Below are 20248 nucleotides of genomic sequence, written 5' to 3' on the forward strand. Positions count from 1 at the left end.
TTGTAATCGGTTTGAGAGGGGTGGGATGAACCTTTTCATGAACCGATCAAATGAAAAAATGTAACCATGTAAACGACCTGACCCGATTACTTTTCAGTGTGCGTCCTTATGACGTGATACACAGCATACACCTTCACCACTGACCTGACTCACACTCAGGTTATAATGTTGAGAGGAAAGTAAATTTTTCTGAAGGGTAAACTTTTTATTTCGTAAGAAGTTATGAAGATAATGTTGGCATAATGATACAGACATAGCCCGGCTACATCCTCTCATCTTGACAGCGTTTGTGCAGGCACTTTTACTTCAACTGTGCCTGACAGAAGATTTTTTTTTCTTCTGAGATGATTATTACACTTTACAACAAATAAATAGCTTTTATAAAACCATATAAGTCCTGGTGGCCGTTAAGAGTTGCTATGGCATCCGCGAACACATTCAGCTGCTGGAGAGGACAGCGTTGACATTTCTGACGCGGCAGACAAACTGCTCTGTGATGATTGCGATTGAAAGTCAACACAGTCCACTGAATCTTTCAGTCGGAATTATTTTAATCGGAATGACAAAAAAGTGTGCATGTAAACGTGGCTATTGAGATTTATTGCAATTAAAATTCTGACGTAAATTTTTTCTGTAAGCGGAGGGAAAATGTCTGTATTAACCTTGTAGCCTCAAGACATACACTGTTTACCACGTCTCAGTTTATTATAAAATATTAAAGGGGTGATGAATTGAGAAATCAACTTTCCCTTGAGCTTTTGATATATAAAAGGTCATGGTAATACAAGATTATCCTGATTATAAGCTTCAGAGCTGAAAACGTCCTTGTTAGTCAAAGAAAAGCTTTTATAGACACCAGGCCCAGAAAACGATCGTGTTCGCAGGTTGACATCATCGACTGACGAAACACCACCTCTACAGAATAATAAGCACGTTTAATTCAGTAGGCCCGCCCACCGACTCATCGGATCACGCTAGACAGCAAAAATAAACATGCCGAAGAATATAGCAAGATATTGCGCTATTCCTGTTTGTGGAAGAACACAGACGCTGCATAAGCTTCCTTGGATCCAAATATTAGTAATGTGTGGTTGAACTTTATTTTTAATGAAGTTCCAGCTCACGTGGGGCAGACATGTTCACTTCATTTCATTGTGGAATCAAACGATATTGTGCGGGCCATGTAATACAAAAATAATAGTCCAATCAATCATAGGTGGATGAGAAATAAATCATTGTGTTTGTCTTTATCAAACAAACACAATGATTTATTTCTCACGCACCCACGATTGATTGGACTATTTTTTTTTTAGTCAAACTATTTTTTTTTTGTATTATTTCATTCCAGTTGCCGCTTTCAAAACAACCTTCCCTCATGTGAACTGAACTGACAGAGGCTAGATATGACAGGAGCAGAAGCTCATTAAATATGCAAATCTTATCCAATCCTAGCCGTGGGCGTTTACTTCCAAGTCTTCAGTGCGGCACGCCCATCAAAACCCAGCGTTTTGGACAGAGCCTCAAAAGCAGTGTAGAAAATAGCCTATTACTTATTAGTTATGATGTTTTTGAATGTAAAAACTACACAAACGTCATTAGTTGACCTCAGACAACAGTATATAAAAAAAGCTAGTTCGTGACACCTTTAATTAAAGAGGTTATAAAATGCCAAAAGTGATTAAATACAGAAAAGTGGTGCATCATAATTTTAAAAAAAGTACTTAAATGTTTAATTCGATTGGCCAGCAAAATGTCATGATGACCGCTGAAAAATGCACTTTGCCGGTCTAAATGATTTGTGAGAAGTAAAAAGTATATTTTTTTGCCTGGGAAATGGAATTGAGTAAAAGTAAAGTGTTCAGTGTTACGAAATAGAGTTGAAGTTATTAGTTTACATGATGCTCATGTTAGTATGAGTGGAATCTAGCAGTCAGTTATTACACAGCTCTAAGGTATACTTGATTCTGATTGGTCAAACATCCCATCCAACAGTGTAATATTCACCAATCGTCACCAGTAACACTGCATAATCACACTGCTCATCCAGTCAAATGAAACCAGTGCTACTTCCATGTGTCTCGTATCACAAAAAGGACTCATGCTCTTGTGTTTTCATAGAAATGCAACTGCTGCCATCTTGCGTATCAGATATCAAAAGGGATAATTAAGTATTAATATCACTTTAATGTTGCTGTGTTTGTCTTGTTGCTAGGATGATTATTTTTTTTGCACAAAGTAATACACTACCATTCAGACATTTGGGGTCATTACAATTTTTAAAACGTTTTTAAAAGAAGTTCAAAACAGTAATATTAAGATTCCTCTGCAGCCATTACTCCAGTTTTCAGCCTCACATGATCCTTCAGAAATCATTCTGATATGCTGTTCAAAAAACTTTTATTTTTATTTTTATTACTATCAATGTTAAGAAGTTGCACTGCATAATATTTGACATAACATTTATAATTAAAGGTCTAATGGCTTTGGATTTTTTATTTTATTTTATGTTTCCTGAGGTGTACTTATATTGTTAGTATGATTTTTACATCATAAAATGCCATCATTTTTCTTTCCTGATATTAGCCCTCTGTCTTGAATGGTCTGTTTCAAGGGGCGTGTCTGCGTTGAGACTTCAGTGAAAATGCCCACTGTTGTGATTGGCTGACATCTTTGTATTTGAAATGAGTTTTAGATTACCGGAGGGGGCGTGATTTAGCAAGGTCTCCTCTCCATGCAAACGCTGCCAGCCAGAGAGGCGGACTGTGAGCACTGTGGACCAAAGAGATGATAAAGATTGCAGATAAAGTTGTATTCTACTGAGTTGTTGAGAGCGCAAGTTTATTTTGTTTATATCTGAGAGTTCTGAATAAACACATTCACGCCGACCTGGTATTCTTCCTCCTTTGAGCATTGAGTACTTAGGCTGATCTTGTGAATGCAGTCATCTCGTTATTGCAACGCTATTTTTCTCACAAAATGCTTTGACCACAACTAACACGACATCAATATGAATACAGTAACATTTAGAAAGAAAGTCTCTGTGAACTTGAATGCGCGACACATCAGAAATCAAAGATCACGAAATTTTCAGAGAAAAAAAAAATAACCCACTGGTTCTTCTGAGGCTCAGATAAAGGAACTGAAAAAAGACTTCTGTTTTCATCTGTACATCCAAACACTGAACAACTGCCATGCTTCACTCGTTCACAAGCCATGATCTCTCGAGGACAAACAAACATAGCGCTGACATGACCGTGCCAAATTCTCTGGGCGGAGGAAAGGGAGGTAACCGTTCCTGGTGTGACATCATAACAGGGAATTCAAGATCAGCTCATCTGAGCTCTCATTTTCTCAAAGGCAGACAGAACTCGGTTTAAACCGATCCAAATTTCTAGCCACTTGGGAACAATATTCAGGCTAGGGGAACTTAACTTAAAGGGGTACTTCAGCGCTGGGTAGATGAATCTGTATTTAAACTGGGTCATCAATGTAGTAGAAATGTGAAATTATTTTTGAATTTGGTGCCTTCTAGACTGAGAAAAGACAGAAAATATATTTTTGTCTCATGGGGATGAAAGACTACAATTCCCAGAATGCTTCGCTGCCATGTGAGGCCATTCCCAAAGCCACCTACTGGATTACTGTGACTGAGTTGGAGAACAGACAGTACAATTAAAAACTGAACGTGTCTGTTCAATATAATGAGTGAGTCACCGCGCGAGTATCACAGCACTGAGCACTAACTGCAGGAGTCAGATAAATGAGCTGAATGAGCTCTCATGATGAGAGCTGAGGTAATCGCGACTACACTCGCGACATACATTCACAACACCAGTTCAGTCTGACGCGTTTCAGTTCATGCCTTTGCAAGCTTAACGTTCATAGAAATTAATTTGAGAAGTTAAAAGACTTACATTAATCACCATATCTCAGTTTAAATGAGTGCCTGTAGCTGAGCTCTGAGTGTGATCTCCATCCCCCATGCGCAGATTCAAAACATGCGGAAATGGCTCCCTCTGCTGGCTGTAGTCTTTAGCCTTTGGCCAAACATTCCTCCTATGATGCAAATATCGTCAATTTTGCATCATAGGAGGAATTTTTCCAGAAATAAAATGCATAAATCTCTTGTCTCAGGGGGATATGAGGGGGGAAAGCACAATCATTTGAATATACTCCAGGGTTTCTACTGATACAAAGCCATATGCTAATCGCTGAAGTAACCCTTTAATTTTTTTAAAACCTCATAAAATTAACATTTCATGCCATGGGACGTTTAAAGGAACTGTATGTAAGAAATGTCTTTAAATGAATCATAAAATGGCCCTGATATGTCACTAGACATTAAGAAATCATGTTAATTTCAAATACTTATATCACTGACAACAGTAGTCCAGACAGGATTTTGTCATTTAAAAGTGGTTGCTGCAGCCCTCAACTGATGTTGATGTTGTCATGTTGTGTTTTGGCCTTCCAATCACGAAGTCAGTTGTGTTTCGGCATCTGGGTTGCCAGCTCTGCTCTAGTTTCCCCAGCTGCAGCTACAAACGTTCCTGCTGGATCCTGCAGCCTTTCTGGCAACCTCGAGTCAGGGTGGAGAGGGGATAGCGATTGCAGTACCAGTTTTGGCCACATACACTTACATACATTTCCTTTAAAAGTTGTATTTTTAGTACCCATTAAAAGTTATTTCAGCAAATTTAGGGTATGTAAACACGACTGCTTTCAGCTGAAAAAAATAATAATGCTTTTGGCCATTTATTTACACGACAACAGCGTTTTGAGGTCCTGAAAACAAAGTTTTGAAAACGATACCTTTACCGTCTCCATGTAAATGACAAAGATGTGAATTTGGAACAGTTTCTTGACTAAGTGACATCGCCTACTACTGGCCTGGCATGCACAATACAGCCCTTTAAGTCATATTCGCAACTCTTAAGACTTAAGAACGGGATCATTTGTCGTCTGTTTTTAGTACATCGTTGTCGTGTACATGACTTGAATCTCTTCATAGCCAAACCTGTTTGTTCTGACTGCACATTATCTCTCACTTAACAAATCAGTCTTTTCTTCTCTTTCAGCGCTGATTGTCCACGAGGGTCCCTCCGTATTTCGCATCTTTAACCGCTGGCAAGCTGTTAATCAGCAGTGGAAAGTCTTAAACTACGACAAGATCAAAGACAATGAGGAGCACCAGAAGACCGGTGCCACATTCCGGACCTTCTCTCTGCAGCTGACGCACCGCATGGGACCGACCGGTACGGAAGGCGAAGCCTCCACCTCCACGTCCTCCCTCATGGCTGCGGCTGCAGCGGCCGCGGCGGGCACCGTAAGCCCCACCACAAACACCGTCCCATTGGCAGCAGGTCCCACGACAGAGCCGCAGGACTCGTCTGAGCCAAGCAACGGGCAGCCCTCGCTGCCAGACCACCACTGTGCTTACAACATCCTTCATCTCCTCAGCCACCACCTGAGGCCCCAGGAGCCCCGCGGACAGACCAGCAACAGCAACCGTGAACTGGTTATGAGAGTCACTACAGTGTGAGGCCTAGTTTACGGTTGAATCTCTGCATGCGACGTATTTAAAGAAAGGATTCACTGAAGAGAATTAAACCGTTACCCGAGGACCCAGTGTTGTGCTGTCCGGGTTTGAGCAGTTTTGTTTTTTCTATTTTTTACAGTATTGAATAAAACAAGAAAGCAGTTTCTCTCGTAGTGGCTACAGGAAAGATTATGGGCATAAAGCTGCATACTAGAAATGATGCGAGCCACTGAGAAAGGTCAGTGAAGTGGAGTCTCTGATGTGTGCGCATCAGTTGAATTTATTGTCAGCTCAAGGTCAGAGCTGTGACCATTCTGAAGCACAACCTTAACAATGCAATCCAGTTTCTACACTGACAGCCACTCTGCTGAACGAAAATGGCTCAGAATGAACAACAAATGCGTTGTATGTCAAACATGCAGCATCGCACTAATTTTCAGATTACTAAAGGTTGTATTTTCAGATAAAATCCTATTATTAAATGTCAATGTGGCATTTGCGAGAATAAGCAAGTCTAAATCCGGGGCCTCGTTTATAAAATCCACGCCAGCGTTCATATTTAGTAGAACGGTCTTTGACACGGAACAGTGCGTAGAGCCTTGTCAGGGTCTAAGCAGACGTACACACTTTTCCTCGTGGCAGTGAGATGGAGGACTGCAGGTATTTGGAAATCGAAGCAATTCTTGCCGCTCACCATTCTCAAGCAAAGGATTTGGACATTGACTGGTGCTCTTTTATATGTTAATGAGATGAATTCAGCGGCGTTTACAAGGCGGAGATCTGAAACCATTCTGCTTCACACAATTTCGAGATCATTTGCAATTTATAATTTGTTTTGTGTGCGCGTTCTTTCTCTGAATCACACATGCACACATTTGAGAAATGATTGCAAGATCAAATGTAGGACGGTTTCTGAGCATCGTTTTATAAATGAAGCCCCTATTTCTTAAACCAAATGGGATATCTGAGGATCAAACTATTGTGTTTACACTTTTAGGCAGTTACAGTTTTTTAGGGAAATCAATCCTCTCTGATTTTGACAGTCTTGTACACATAACAGGAAACCATGTTACAGTGGAGACCACGTGCAGCAATCAATCTACTATAAAAGAGTGGCTCAATTTGAGGCAAATCTTAGACTTATTTTGTTTACATTTGTTAAATATGTGAGAAAAAAAGGTTGCTACATTAAAAAAAAAGACATTCAACTGGTTTAACTGTTGTATGTGTCTGATTTGCTTATGCAAAGAAAGAAATGAGTTGACTACAGTCACACAGCATATTCAATCAAATCATTAACTGAAGTAATGCATTTAATGTTCTCCAGCACATTTTCTTTCCAAGCCTGGGGCTTCAAACAATCAACAGCACTTGGAATGTTTTACATTAATCCCATTTTTATTATAACACTTTTTTTTCTCTCAAAACAAATACAGACAGAAAGTGGATAAAGGTGGCTCAGTAATACAAAACAGGAAACCGCACTAGTGCCGGTGGGTCTTCTGGCTTCCGAGCCTGACCATAGCTGTCTGTTTGTGAGTATTTATATCTGCCCTCGCCTTCTGTTAATGGTCCACTCCTCCGTTTCTTTCCATTTAAAAGCAGAAAGCAAGTGTTTCAATAGTGCACCTACAGATCTATGAACAGCTTGAAGAATTGATCACACATGATCATGTGACATTATTAGCTTGCATGTTTCTTCACTAATTTCATGCATCCGATGATAAAAACGAGGAGTGAATCTGTATATTCTAAAGAAACACTTAAATATACGAGTGTGAGATTGGCGATTTGAAGGTGAAAAGCACATATGTTTAAATAATCATGTAACAGAAAAATCACTATATACTCGAACCTACTGAATAAGAATTTAGTTGAAGCAATGCAAATTCACGGCACTTCTCAAACCAGGTTAAATGTACACAGAGAGAAGGAGTGAGTGTGTCAACAGCTTCCATTGACCGCTTTTCAACATGTGTTCAAATACAATCGCTACTGCTGATTTTACATTGCGGTTGGTTCCATGTGAAACGAGAAAACCTCCAACGGAAGGCCAAGGCACAAGATAATGTTAGTGTTTTGACATTTCCTTCACTGGGATCAGGTGGAATTCCAGGGAGATGGATATATTATAGTCAGAATGTAGAAAACAGAGTAAAACCATGAGGAAGAGAAAAAAAACGAATGGAGGAATGTTCCATCTACTCTACTAGTGTCTTTGCTCCTCCAGAGCGACTGATGATCTCCTCTGAACCTGCAGATGATGATGTCCTGCTACTCCAGCTCCACGAGTAGATCTCCCTCTCCGACCGTATCTCCAGCTTTACAGTGCACACTCTTCACCTGAACAACAACACACATCACATGAGAAAGGTCCATGCATTCTGCATCTGAAAAAGCTGTTTGTGTTCACTAATACATAAATGACTATCAAACACACGAACACAGGGAGCTTCCTTGAGAAACAATAGAGAAAATGATTTAATAAGAAATTAATGCTTTCATATTACCAAAGACATAACATTTTATGTTTACATTTGAATAAAATCACATGATTTTGCAACCACTTAACTCCATTGTTTCTTCACCCATATCTTCCTATAAAAAATTTATATGGATTATTCTTCAGCTAGGGGGACTCTTCAGTCACCTTCAATCAATTTAAAGTAAATATGCTTTAAAAAAATAAAATCAATAACTACTTTGAAAAGATAGATACTAATAGCTTTAAATGTTATCGTGTCTCTTCTTTGTGTTATATTAAAATCAGGAAAATTTACTTTTGTTTTTATAAATTACACAATATTAAATCTGATATCACAATATTAATGTGATAATATCAACGCGATGTCTGCAACACTGTTCTTATTACTATAACATCCAAAATATTTTCTATTTTCTATAATGGAAATAAGACACAAAATGGAGGCAAATCCCTGTCCCCATCTCTCTATGTATGTATGTATGTATATATGTGTATATATATATATATATATATATATATATATATGTGTGTGTGTATATATATATATGTGTGTATATATATATATATATATACACACACACACACACACATACATACATACATACATACATACAGTCTTGTTCAAAATAATAGCAGTACAATGTGACTAACCAGAATAATCAAGGTTTTTCGTATATTTTTTTATTGCTATGTGGCAAACAAGTTACCAGTAGGTTCAGTAGATTGTCAGAAAACAAACAAAACCCAGCATTCATGATATGCACGCTGTTAAGGCTGTGCAATTGGGCAATTAGTTGAAAGGGGTGTGTTCAAAAAAATAGCAGTGTCTACCTTTGACTGTACAAACTCAAAACTATTTTGTACAAACATTTTTTTTTTCTGGGATTTAGCAATCCTGTGAATCACTAAACTAATATTTAGTTGTATGACCACAGTTTTTTAAAACTGCTTGACATCTGTGTGACATGGAGTCAACCAACTTGTGGCACCTCTCAGCTGTTATTCCACTCCATGATTCTTTAACAACATTCCATAATTCATTCACATTTCTTGGTTTTGCTTCAGAAACAGCATTTTTGATATCACCCCACAAGTTCTCAATTGGATTAAGGTCTGGAGATTGGGCTGGCCACTCCATAACATTAATTTTGTTGGTTTGGAACCAAGACTTTGCCCGTTTACTAGTGTGTTTTGGGTCATTGTCTTGTTGAAACAACCGTTTCAAGGGCATGTCCTCTTCAGCATAGGGCAACATGACCTCTTCAAGTATTTTAACATATGCAAACTGATCCATGATCCCTGGTATGCGATAAATAGGCCCAACACCATAGTAGGAGAGACATGCCCATATCATGATGCTTGCACCTCCATGCTTCACTGTCTTCACTGTGTACTGTGGCTTGAATTCAGAGTTTGGGGGTCGTCTCACAAACTGCCTGTGGCCCTTGGACCCAAAAAGAACAATTTTACTCTCATCAGTCCACAAAATGTTCCTCCATTTCTCTTTAGGCCAGTTGATGTGTTCTTTGGCAAATTGTAACCTCTTCTGCACATGCCTTTTTTTTAACAGAGGGACTTTGCGGGGGATTCTTGAAAATAGATTAGCTTCACACAGACGTCTTCTAACTGTCACAGTACTTACAGGTAACTCCAGACTGTCTTTGATCATCCTGGAGGTGATCATTGGCTGAGCCTTTGCCATTCTGGTTATTCTTCTATCCATTTTGATGGTTGTCTTCCGTTTTCTTCCACGTCTCTCTGGTTTTGCTCTCCATTTTAAGGCATTGGAGATCATTTTAGCTGAACAGCCTATCATTTTTTGCACCTCTTTATAGGTTTTCCCCTCTCTAATCAACTTTTTAATCAAAGTACGCTGTTCTTCTGAACAATGTCTTGAACGACCCATTTTCCTCAGCTTTCAAATGCATGTTCAACAAGCGTTGGCTTCATCCTTAAATAGGGGCCACCTGATTCACACCTGTTTCTTCACAAAATTGATGACCTCAGTGACTGAATGCCACACTGCTATTTTTTTGAACACACCCCTTTCAACTAATTGCCCAATTGCACAGCCTTAAGAGCGTGCATATCATGAATGCTGGGTCTTGTTTGTTTTCTGACAATCTACTGAACCTACTGGTAACTTGTTTGCCACGTAGCAATAAAAAAATATACTAAAAACCTTGATTATTCTGGTTAGTCACATTGTACTGCTATTATTTTGAACAAGACTGTACATATATATCATTTTGATCTTCAAATCACTGCTGTCCAGAGATTAGCAGCACAAACATAAAAAAGGATAATGTTGAGACTACCGAAAGCGTTAAAAATGATACCATTACCAGCGTCTGAACGGTAGTGTAAGTATATGTCTGTGTCTGAAATCACCACCTATTCCTTTATATAGTGCACTATTTGAGGGGACAGACATTTGCAGTGCCGTCCAAAATTGTGGAATTATTAAGTGCACTCATTCAATCCCATAATGCAACTCAATAACACGTGTACAACCAATGTCACACCAAATGCATTCCCATTATTCATCAAAAGAAGCACCCACAGAGGAATCACACGGGTGTAAATTCTTTTTAAATGTATTATTCCATTTTTTAATTATGGTTTAGAAAAGTTTTCATGAGATTTCAAGATCATCAAACTGGAGTTTGCTAGACACAAAACAATCACAAAACACACTCTCAGCTTCTTTTATAGTAACCCAGGCATGAAGTACAATAAAGTACTGCTGTCCATCAAAAGAATCATAAACACTATGACCACAATCTGGTTTCAGCCCTCTGACAAGAAGGGAGAGACTTTTTCACAAGGAGCTAAGTGGTCTGGTCAGAATACAAGTGTGGATAATGGACTGTGGCCCCTTGAAGTCTCTCTCTCTCTCTCTCTCTCTCTCTCTCTCTCTCTCTCTCTCTCTCTCTCTCTCTCTCTCGGATACTGTAATGTAGCTGAGGTATGTGGAAGAGCATGTTCTTTGTCATATCGATTTATGATGCACAGAGTAGCGAGGAGGATTATGTATCAAAGTATGTCTGTGTATGCGTGCGACCGAGCTCACCTTGGCTGCCTTAGCTGCGGTCATGCTGTTCTGCATCTTCATGGCCTCAATCACACAAATTTCCTGTCCCTCTGCAACCTTCAGAACACACACAGATAAATGAACACAAACCACAACAGGCCTTCCACAATGAGTACTTATCTAATAACGTCTTCTTCAAACGTATGACTCGCAGAATATCTCCTTTCACGTATATTTATTAACTTCATGGACCGTACATAAAACGACCTAGGCACAAAGAGCAGGAGAATATTGTAATATCATTTCATAAAGGCGCATGCATTAGAAGAGTGATAACAGTTAACAAACGCACAAAGCTCACTGTAACGTGAGAGCAAAATCTATAAAGGAAACCTCTGTTTATATCCATCAAACTCTCCATTAGGGAAATGGATTATGGAAATAAGCGAGCATTGAGGAATTGCTGTTTCCCTCCATCCACAAGGACTAATCTCTGTCTTATCTATTCGGAAGTGGTCAAATCAGGTGGTGTGACACACTGCTGTGTGTGTGTGTGTGTGTGTGTGTGTGGTGACTAATCAACGTGAGAGCTCTTCATTGCAGTGTTTTTGTGTGTGCGTGTGACGTTGCTGAGTGAATGAGATGTTTTACTGGAAGGCCTCAGATGTATTAGTCGGAGCCAGTCGGTCTGTGCATTATATATAAGTCATTAACAAACTGAGTCAGGACTCATTCAATTCAACTCGACAGCAACGCTCACGCGCGCACCCACAGGGACGTTTTGTCACACCGAAGTGCACTGTCAGCTTAACAAATGATGTCATCCTAGTGCAAACCACGCAATTTAAAGGAATAGTTCACTCGAAATGATGTCCTCTTTTAATCGTCACTTCAAACCTGTATGGTTTTATTTGTTGTGTGGATAACAAAAGGAGATAATTTGATGGTTGGGTGAATTTAATACAATGGCAGCACTTAACACTTAATAAAAGCACCGAGAGTGTCAGCAACTAAGCACAAGTGGCTCAATGATTATTTTCCAAGTGCTCCAATTGTTTATTTTGAAAACAATCCAGTACTTAAAGCTACACAATTTAAAGATTAAGAGTTAAGAATAATGTAAATAATAAGTTTTTGCTTTATCCGGAAATCACTACCATACGTTCAGTTTACATAGCATCACATTGCTGTGCATTGACTAAGTTTGCAAAACTATGTTTAGCCTATGAAGGTGCCAAAGGCAATATCTAAACCAGTTATTACTTTGGTCTACACGTCTGGAAATAACCGCGGGAACAGTGCTTCAGAAGAGCTTCACCGGCACCAGAACCATCGCTGATATTGCCTTGATTAAAAAAGTTTCTGATATTTTTACTATTTTTAAAAAATTTCTACTGCTAGAGAAACTAGTAAATTGACTTCTATTTTTATACCACAGTCTTCCTCTCGGTGCACAGAGCAGGAACAGACCACAGAGAAATCTCCTGTATGATTGCTTATAAAATTATATTATACACCAGTGTTCCTCAAACTTTTTCAGCCCAAGGACCACTGCATCTTCCAATTTTTTTCTGAGGACCACCTACAGAATCCCACTCTAACACGCCCACAAAAACCAACAAAATAGGAAGTATACGCTAAATTTAAGTTTAATATGCAACTGTTTCAAGTCAATAACTAATTATTCAAACACAAATGCGATGATATGATCAGAAATTATTATATACATTTTTATTTAATTTGAAAAAGTAAATATGAAATAAGTTGCAGCTTAATATGAACAACAAACTACACGTTAAAAAAAAAACCTGCAATTAAACCTACTGTAACAGCTTAGGTCCCACTTAATGCCACTCCAAAGAGCCATTAGTTTAAAACTGAGGTGGTGGGTATAGGAAGTTTGGACAGTGTCATTGGACAGGGGTACTTTGTTCATGTCATCACTAGCTTTCTTCCCTAACATTACGTTTGCCATAACTTCTGTAGCAGGCTTAACTAGAGTCTCTCCAATTGAATGGGGTTTTCCCGTTTTTGCAATGAGTAGAGACACTCTGTATGATACCTCAGTAGCCTTTGCATTTTCGCCGGGCATTAAAAACTGTGTGGTGTTTTTACTCATGTGTCGCTCAAGCTCATCACGTTTTCTCTCAAAATATGACACTGGTTTATCTGTACAATCTTTGTGCTTAGACTCAAAGTGATGCTTGACTTTCGATGGTTTCATTGCTTCATTAGCCAATATTTCATAACACAGAACAGAGTGAGGTCTAGGATCCTCAAGATCCCCAGTCCAGAAAAATCCAAAATTCATGTACTCATTGTGATATTTGCGCTTAACTTTCTCACGTGGTTTTCCATGGTGCGCTAGCTCCGTGGTATGCGGGAGTGTTGTGGCCAGTGGCCATGACTCGGTATCTTCGGTTCCGGCTTCAGTGGGCCTTTGTGGTGCTGTAGTTTTGCTGCATTCAGTGGACGCTTGAGCTTTTCTTTTGATTCCTCTTTGGTTTAGCCACCGATCCATTTTTACGTTATTAAAACAGAATGGCAAGAACTGTTTCGCAAGTACATTAAAAATCTACTTAAATAAGTGACGATTTTATAAACACTTGCCTAGTTTAGGTCATCTTTTCGCGGACCACTAGGGGTTGATGGCGGACCACTAGTGGACCACACTTTAAGAATTACTGTTATACACTATATTAAAAAGCTTATAATTTAAGTCAGGTTCAATTACCTAACCTGAGAACATAAGGTAAAGGTGTCGAGTTAAGCATCGGAAAACAATATGCATCCTTTTTATCATCATCATTTATTGAGTTGTGTTGTCATTGATATTTGAGTGACAGTCACACTGATCAGACCTGTACGGTACCCACGGGCACACCGATGCACCTCAAGCCATCATCCATGAAGAACAGCGGAAACACTCACACAAACTTAACTCCAGACATAACTTCTAGTTCTATCATTTCATTGCTAGTTGCATGATGTAGCTTTTAGAAGTTTTTACAGTAAAAATTAGCGATTTCTTTGTGTGCCACTTAGTGTTGCATACTCCAGTCCAGTGGGTGGCAGAAACATGCCATTATTTAGATTTTTTTAAACCAGAATAAAAGATGCATTTCTATGGAAGCTTTTTTCCACCACAAAATAAAAAAAATAACAAAGGTAAAGGTAATTATCTAACAAGTCGAGAATGTGTGATATAACATCAGAATTGTGAGATATAAACTCACATTTATAACTTAAATTGCGTTATCACCGTTTATATCTCTATATATTATCATCAGTTTATATCTCATAATTATGACTTTATAACACAATTCTGACATATCACGCAATTTTGAGATGAAAAGACGCAATGATCTTTTTAAATGTTTTATTCTGTGACATTTCCACTGTCCAACTGCTTCACTATCGTTTTTTTCTTTTCTTTCTTAAAACTGATTGGAGAACTAGGAAATTGATACGCGAGCCTACTGCACTTCTTTGCAGCATGAGGTTGTGTAAATTATGTCAGAATTTTCCTTTCTTGGTGAACTATCCTTTAAAGGTACATTTTACTTTCACACAACATTTATGCCTCTATCCTTTTTTATCTTCTCTCTAAATGACTGGCATTTAAATACTGTATGATTGTTTTTATGTGTAATACATGGAGGACAGCTTCCTTAAAAGTCCACCTAACAATTTACCTAGAGACCATTAAGCAATCCAGACTGAATTTTAAGCCATATCATAAACAGAGAAAATAAGAGTAATATAGTTTCCAGTAAGCCACTTACTGTATCCCCTGGTTTAACAGACACAGCCACCACTGATCCTGGCATGGGAGAGCGGAGGATACTACTGGTGTCTTCAGGAACCTTCTCTGGCATGTGCTTACTGAGGGACGCTGCCAGTTTACTCAGCACACGCAACTTAAACTGAACACATGAAACACATAGAAATACACATCAATACAAAAATAAATACAGAAAACAATGATATAAACAACCAAAAGACAAAATAATGAACTGAACTTATGAAGCATTTATTAATCTTTGTTAATGTTAATTTCAACATTTACTAACGCATTATTAAAATCTTGTTAACATTAATTATTGCACTGTGAACTAACTTGAACAAACCATGAACAGCTGGATTTATACGAGCTAATGTTAACAAAGACGAACAAATACAGTAACCAATGACCTGCTAATGGTTAGTTTGTGTTAGTTAATGCATTAACTAGTGTTAACTAATGACCATTATTCTAAAGTGTTACCCTTTTTTCTTTAAGATTCAGAGTGATAATTTCACATTCGTCTTGAAAAACAAAGCCACAAAGCAAAAATGGTTTGAGGAGCACGAGTTTGAGGTGTTGATTTGGCCTCCAAATTCCCCAGATCTCAATATAATCGAGCATCTGTGGGATGTGCTGAACAAACAAGTCCGATCCATGGAGGCCCCACCTCGCAACTTACATGACTTTTAAAGGATCTGCTGCTAACATCTTAACAGCACACCTATAAGAACCTAGTGGAATCCATGCCTTGATGGGTCAGGGCGGTTTTGGCAGCAAAAGGGGGAACAACACAATATTAGAATGTAACATAACATATGTTTTACCAGTTCCTAGTTATTTTTTAAAGGCTATAATGGATTCATTTCACCCCTTTTTATGGTACAGCTCATGATAGCTGTGAAGAGGTGCCATCATATACTTCCAAGGGGATCCAGTGAAAAAAAGTAGCAATTAGATAAATATGAAAGCTAACTGATTGCGTTCTCTGTTTATTTCAGACCTACTGATGGCAACATATGGTCAGTGAACAACTAGGCTGGCCTGATCCTGGTCCTAAGCTTCCTATCTCCTCCTTTAGATGGCAGCACAAATCCGTTTCCAAACACATGCCGGGCAGCTAACTGTTTATTTTTCTTTGTGCGTCTCAAACAGCTGAAAGGCTGTCAGTGCCCAGTCTAATTCAATTAACAGACGAGTGAAGCCTGGCCCTCCACACTGCTCAATGAATGAAATGCAGTTTTGTCAATTTAATGATTACCAACGCAAACACACACAAGCAATCTGTCTCCCTTTCTCTCTCTTTCTCTCTCACAGTAGCAGCAGTATGCCATGAGCATCAGCCCTCTGCTCTCCATACAGACACTAATGGAGAGCCATTAGCTCATAACAGCCTGCAGAGCAAATGAAGAGCTAATTAATATAGTCACATGAACAGGGTACTGACACTGCGGGATGGAGTGATAAGACGGAGGTGAGATGGATATTTGAGTACAGTTGTGTAGGGGGTGGAGGTCATACCTTTAGGGCCATTTTCAGAACATTGATTACAGAACTCAAGACCTTAGCAAAAACAATTATACACTCTGGTTACAGTAAGGATGGATGGATGGATGGATGGATGGATGGATGGATGGATGGATGGATGGATGGATGGATGGATGGATGGATGGATGGATGGATGGATGGATGGATGGATGGATGGATGGATGGATGGATGGATGGATGGATGGATGGATGGATGGTCTAAAACCATCTAGTGTCCAAAAACCTATTTGTGATGTCGTTTTGAATGTTGTCTGCCCTCAACAAAAGAGCCAGATACTTTTGTATTACTAGTTCCTCCCCCTCAGTGGTACTTCCTGGCCAGTGTGGTCATTGTGAAGACCCCCTGTATGTGTGTGATGATGTCATTGCTGTGCTATATTTGGCAAAAAGGAAAAGGTGGCTCACTATTTAATCACTGGGTAGCTCTCTGAAGGGAATATGTCTGCTTTCCAGGAATTCAACAAAGGAAGCCTTACATCAATCTGCTAAACTCGGGTCACACACGGTAATGAAGGGTGATGATTCTGTGACCGGGGTCAACTCACTAAATCTCTGAGCAACAAGGTGAAGTCACAACTGAAATATTTAGATGTTACTAGCATGTGCTTATGCGAAGCACTACAGCATGGTTAGGTGCTTGAATTAAATCTTTTAATATATACTGTACGGCCTGGGACCACTACCATTACTTTTTCATTATGTATCATTCCAAATTACACTACAGTGCAGGCAGGGGACTCTTACGCTCACTAAGCCTAGAATTATTATTATTATTATATTGTATTCACCTATGCAGCATTTAATTTAATTAAAATACATTTTTTTATTTCTATGATAAAGATTAAACAAATAATTAATTTATTTCTACAGATTTTAAAATATATTATTAAAAAAAATACATATACCTCATTTTTTAATCTGTAATCTGTGATGGCAAAGTCTTATTTCCAGCTGTCATTAATTCAGTCAACTAATAAAACAATGTTACAAAATCCTTAAAGGAAGTGTATATAAGATTGTGGTCAAAACTGGTACTGCAATCACTTTGAAATGACTGTAGAGCGGTGTATCCCCTCTCCCCCTCCCCCCTGACTTGAGGTTGCCAGATAGGCTAAAGGATCCAGCAGGAACGTTTGTAGCTGCAGCTGTGGTAACTAGAGCAGATCTTGCAACCCGGATGCCCAAACACTACTGACTTCATGATTGGTCAATAGGTGGAGGGCGGAGCTTCAGGCCAAAACACAACATGTCAACATCAACATCAGTTGAGGGCTGCAGCAACAACTTTTAAACGACTATCTTGGCCGGACTACTGTCAGTGATATAAGTACTTGAAATTAACATGATTTCTTAATGTGTACTGACATATCAGGGCCATTTTATGATTAATAGAAATATATTTCTTACATACAGTTCCTTTAAGAAATCCATTTAATGACGCGTTAATCAATATGCAATTTCATGATGCATATTTATAGGCTAGTCAGCAGACGTAAGTCATAGCAGCAAACACTGTGAATTATCATGCTAAAATTCTAACACTGTCAGAAAATTAATTGAAGGCTATCTTTGGTCACATGACCACGACAACGGGACAATTTAGGAGCCATGACACACAAAAAAACGCTACGATTGCTCATCTTTTGTTTGGAACAGCCTAAAATCGTACTATGTGTACCAGGCATTAGAGAAGGCAGTTTGAGGAACCCTGCAAATGGTCTCACTGAATTTTTAAGCATGATTCCTGAGAACAACCATCTATATTACTGGACAGGAGGAAACCCTAAAAACTTTGAAACTCTGGCTTCTGCTGGATCTGACAGGGAAACAGACGAGCACTGACGATCACAGCCCCACTGACCTGTTAACATAGAATGAACGGAAAGGATCCCATAATAGCAGTGACCCCATGGAAACTTTGAAACAAACCCCCTCAGAAGGACTTTGAAGCAGAGACCCCCCATGAAGCACACGCGTGTGCAGCCTGGAAGCCGGTATTTCCTCTTCTTTTACAGAGTTACTGTGTTTTTAACCCTGTTTGTTTGGTTAAGCTTGCAGAACGTTGATGCTGATTGTTTAGGTGGCTTTAGGTAAACAAAGACAGGACGGCTTGGTTTGATTTGTAGTTGGGTTGAGACACCTGTGCGTCGAGTGTGAGAGTCTCTGTGTTTGCGTGTGAATGTTTGGCAGATCGACTGGAGTGTAAAGACAGGATACATGCCCAAGTGAGTGACATAATGTAGCATACATCACCCAGCATGAGGTACACAGAAAAACACCACAGAGTGGCTCATGAACACACACAAACAAACAAGACACGATCACACCAAGAGCAAGAAATATAACGATAACTATATCAGTGCTCACTCAAATGATAATGATTTGTTTATATGCTTTAAATGCTCAAGCGTTTTACAAACAGGTGTACTCTGATTGGGTTTTTTTAGCACTCAGGAGCTGGAAGACGTTCTGAAAGTGATTCCAAAACATTGTTCCCCTGTGCAGTTATTGTTAATGCTGTGGTGTGGACTTCCCAATTCTCATAGAATCAGAATGAACATTAAAACTGTATAGTTATTATATGTGTCGGCCTTAGTATGCACAGCCTTTTAGTTTACTGCCAAATACAGAACAGCGCACAAGAAAAACCCAAGGATGAAGTACAGACAGATAACTAACACAAACTTGTTAGTTACTTGGAATTTGATTAATAATAGCATAACGTTTGCTACTATGCTAGGTCACCACTTTATCTCCAACGTATAATCTGGGTTTTGAAGTCAAACCAGTTGAGAACCATTGCCAAAGAGTTGATATTGGTGCATGTCACCACGAGGTGCTTGTTTAAAGACTTACTGAAGTGCCCAGATACTGCAGGGTGATCTCCCCAGCCGCTGTCCGCATGAGGCACTGCAATCAGAGAAGAGACATTAAGACATAATGACTGTTTGAGTCTTTGAATGTATACTGTGGTGTACTTATACCACAGCAATGGTGAATTTATAATTCTGATTGGCTGAAATGTTACTGTCTAGTGCAGGGATGGGCAAGATTTCGGCTCCAACCCTAAATAAATCACACCTTAACAAACTAATCCATGTCTTCAGGATCACCAAGGCTGTGTCTAAAATGGCCCAATATACCCTTTAATAGGCATTTGTAGTGATGTATGAAACCATAGTGGATGTTATCGAGTGCACCAAAATACACTGCGATAACAAGTGTACAACTGATTTATGCTCAAAGGCTAAATAATACCCATAATGCACTGTAACAGTGTAATTAATTGCTGCAAATTAATTCCCACATCTGACCAGTAGATGGCGCCTGCAGATGAATCATCCATCAATCCGTTTTCCAAACCGCTGGTCCAATGTGGCTACAGCGTAATATCATACAGGTATAAATTCCTTTTTAAGTGATTCATAAATTGTTTAATTAAAGTTTATATATAGTTTCCATGACAGAGTTCAAGATAAATATTTTCATTACTACAGGAGCTATAATGCTAACCAGTTTGCTAAGTATCAAATGATTATTAAACAGCAAGCACAAACTATGCAAAAGCGGCAGCCCTTCTGGCACTCGGTGTCTGAATTCACTCACTTGACTAAGGCTACAGGCAGGTACTTTTATTTTATATTATCAGGGTTGGAGGTAAACTCTGCAGGAAACAACACTCCAGGACTGGCGTTGCCCATCCCTGGTCAAGTGGATTGGTTCATTTTCTAAAATTACACAGCTGGTTTGCTGACCTCATTACAGTTGCATAAAGCTGGCTTAAGAAAGTAGTTCTACACAAAATAAGTTTATAGGTTGAAATAGATGAGTAAAGGCTGGAATACACTACCTAGTCTT

The 20248-nt window shown here is 39.0% G+C and overlaps 2 protein-coding genes across 2 annotated transcripts in view; one reads left to right on the forward strand and one right to left on the reverse strand.

The window, feature by feature from the left end:
• marchf4a (membrane-associated ring finger (C3HC4) 4a) overlaps nt 1–6710 on the forward strand; it is a 102212-nt gene extending 95502 nt beyond the window's left edge. The window contains exon 4 of the mRNA XM_067441500.1: nt 5079–6710. Within this exon, the coding sequence (XP_067297601.1) occupies nt 5079–5542 (464 nt within the window). The 3' untranslated portion in view covers nt 5543–6710. The remainder of the gene's footprint in view (nt 1–5078) is intronic.
• Nucleotides 6711–6916: 206 nt separating this feature from the next.
• pcca (propionyl-CoA carboxylase subunit alpha) overlaps nt 6917–20248 on the reverse strand; it is a 75018-nt gene continuing 61686 nt past the window's right edge. The window contains exons 20-23 of the mRNA XM_067441499.1: nt 19247–19300; nt 14844–14984; nt 11098–11175; nt 6917–7882 (exon numbers count right to left, since the gene is read on the reverse strand). Coding sequence (XP_067297600.1) covers nt 7814–7882; nt 11098–11175; nt 14844–14984; nt 19247–19300 — 342 coding nt within the window. The 3' untranslated portion in view covers nt 6917–7813. The remainder of the gene's footprint in view (nt 7883–11097; nt 11176–14843; nt 14985–19246; nt 19301–20248) is intronic.

Source organism: Pseudorasbora parva, chromosome 4 (genome assembly GCF_024679245.1).
Source record: "Pseudorasbora parva isolate DD20220531a chromosome 4, ASM2467924v1, whole genome shotgun sequence".
Classification (NCBI taxonomy): Eukaryota; Metazoa; Chordata; class Actinopteri; order Cypriniformes; family Gobionidae; genus Pseudorasbora; species Pseudorasbora parva.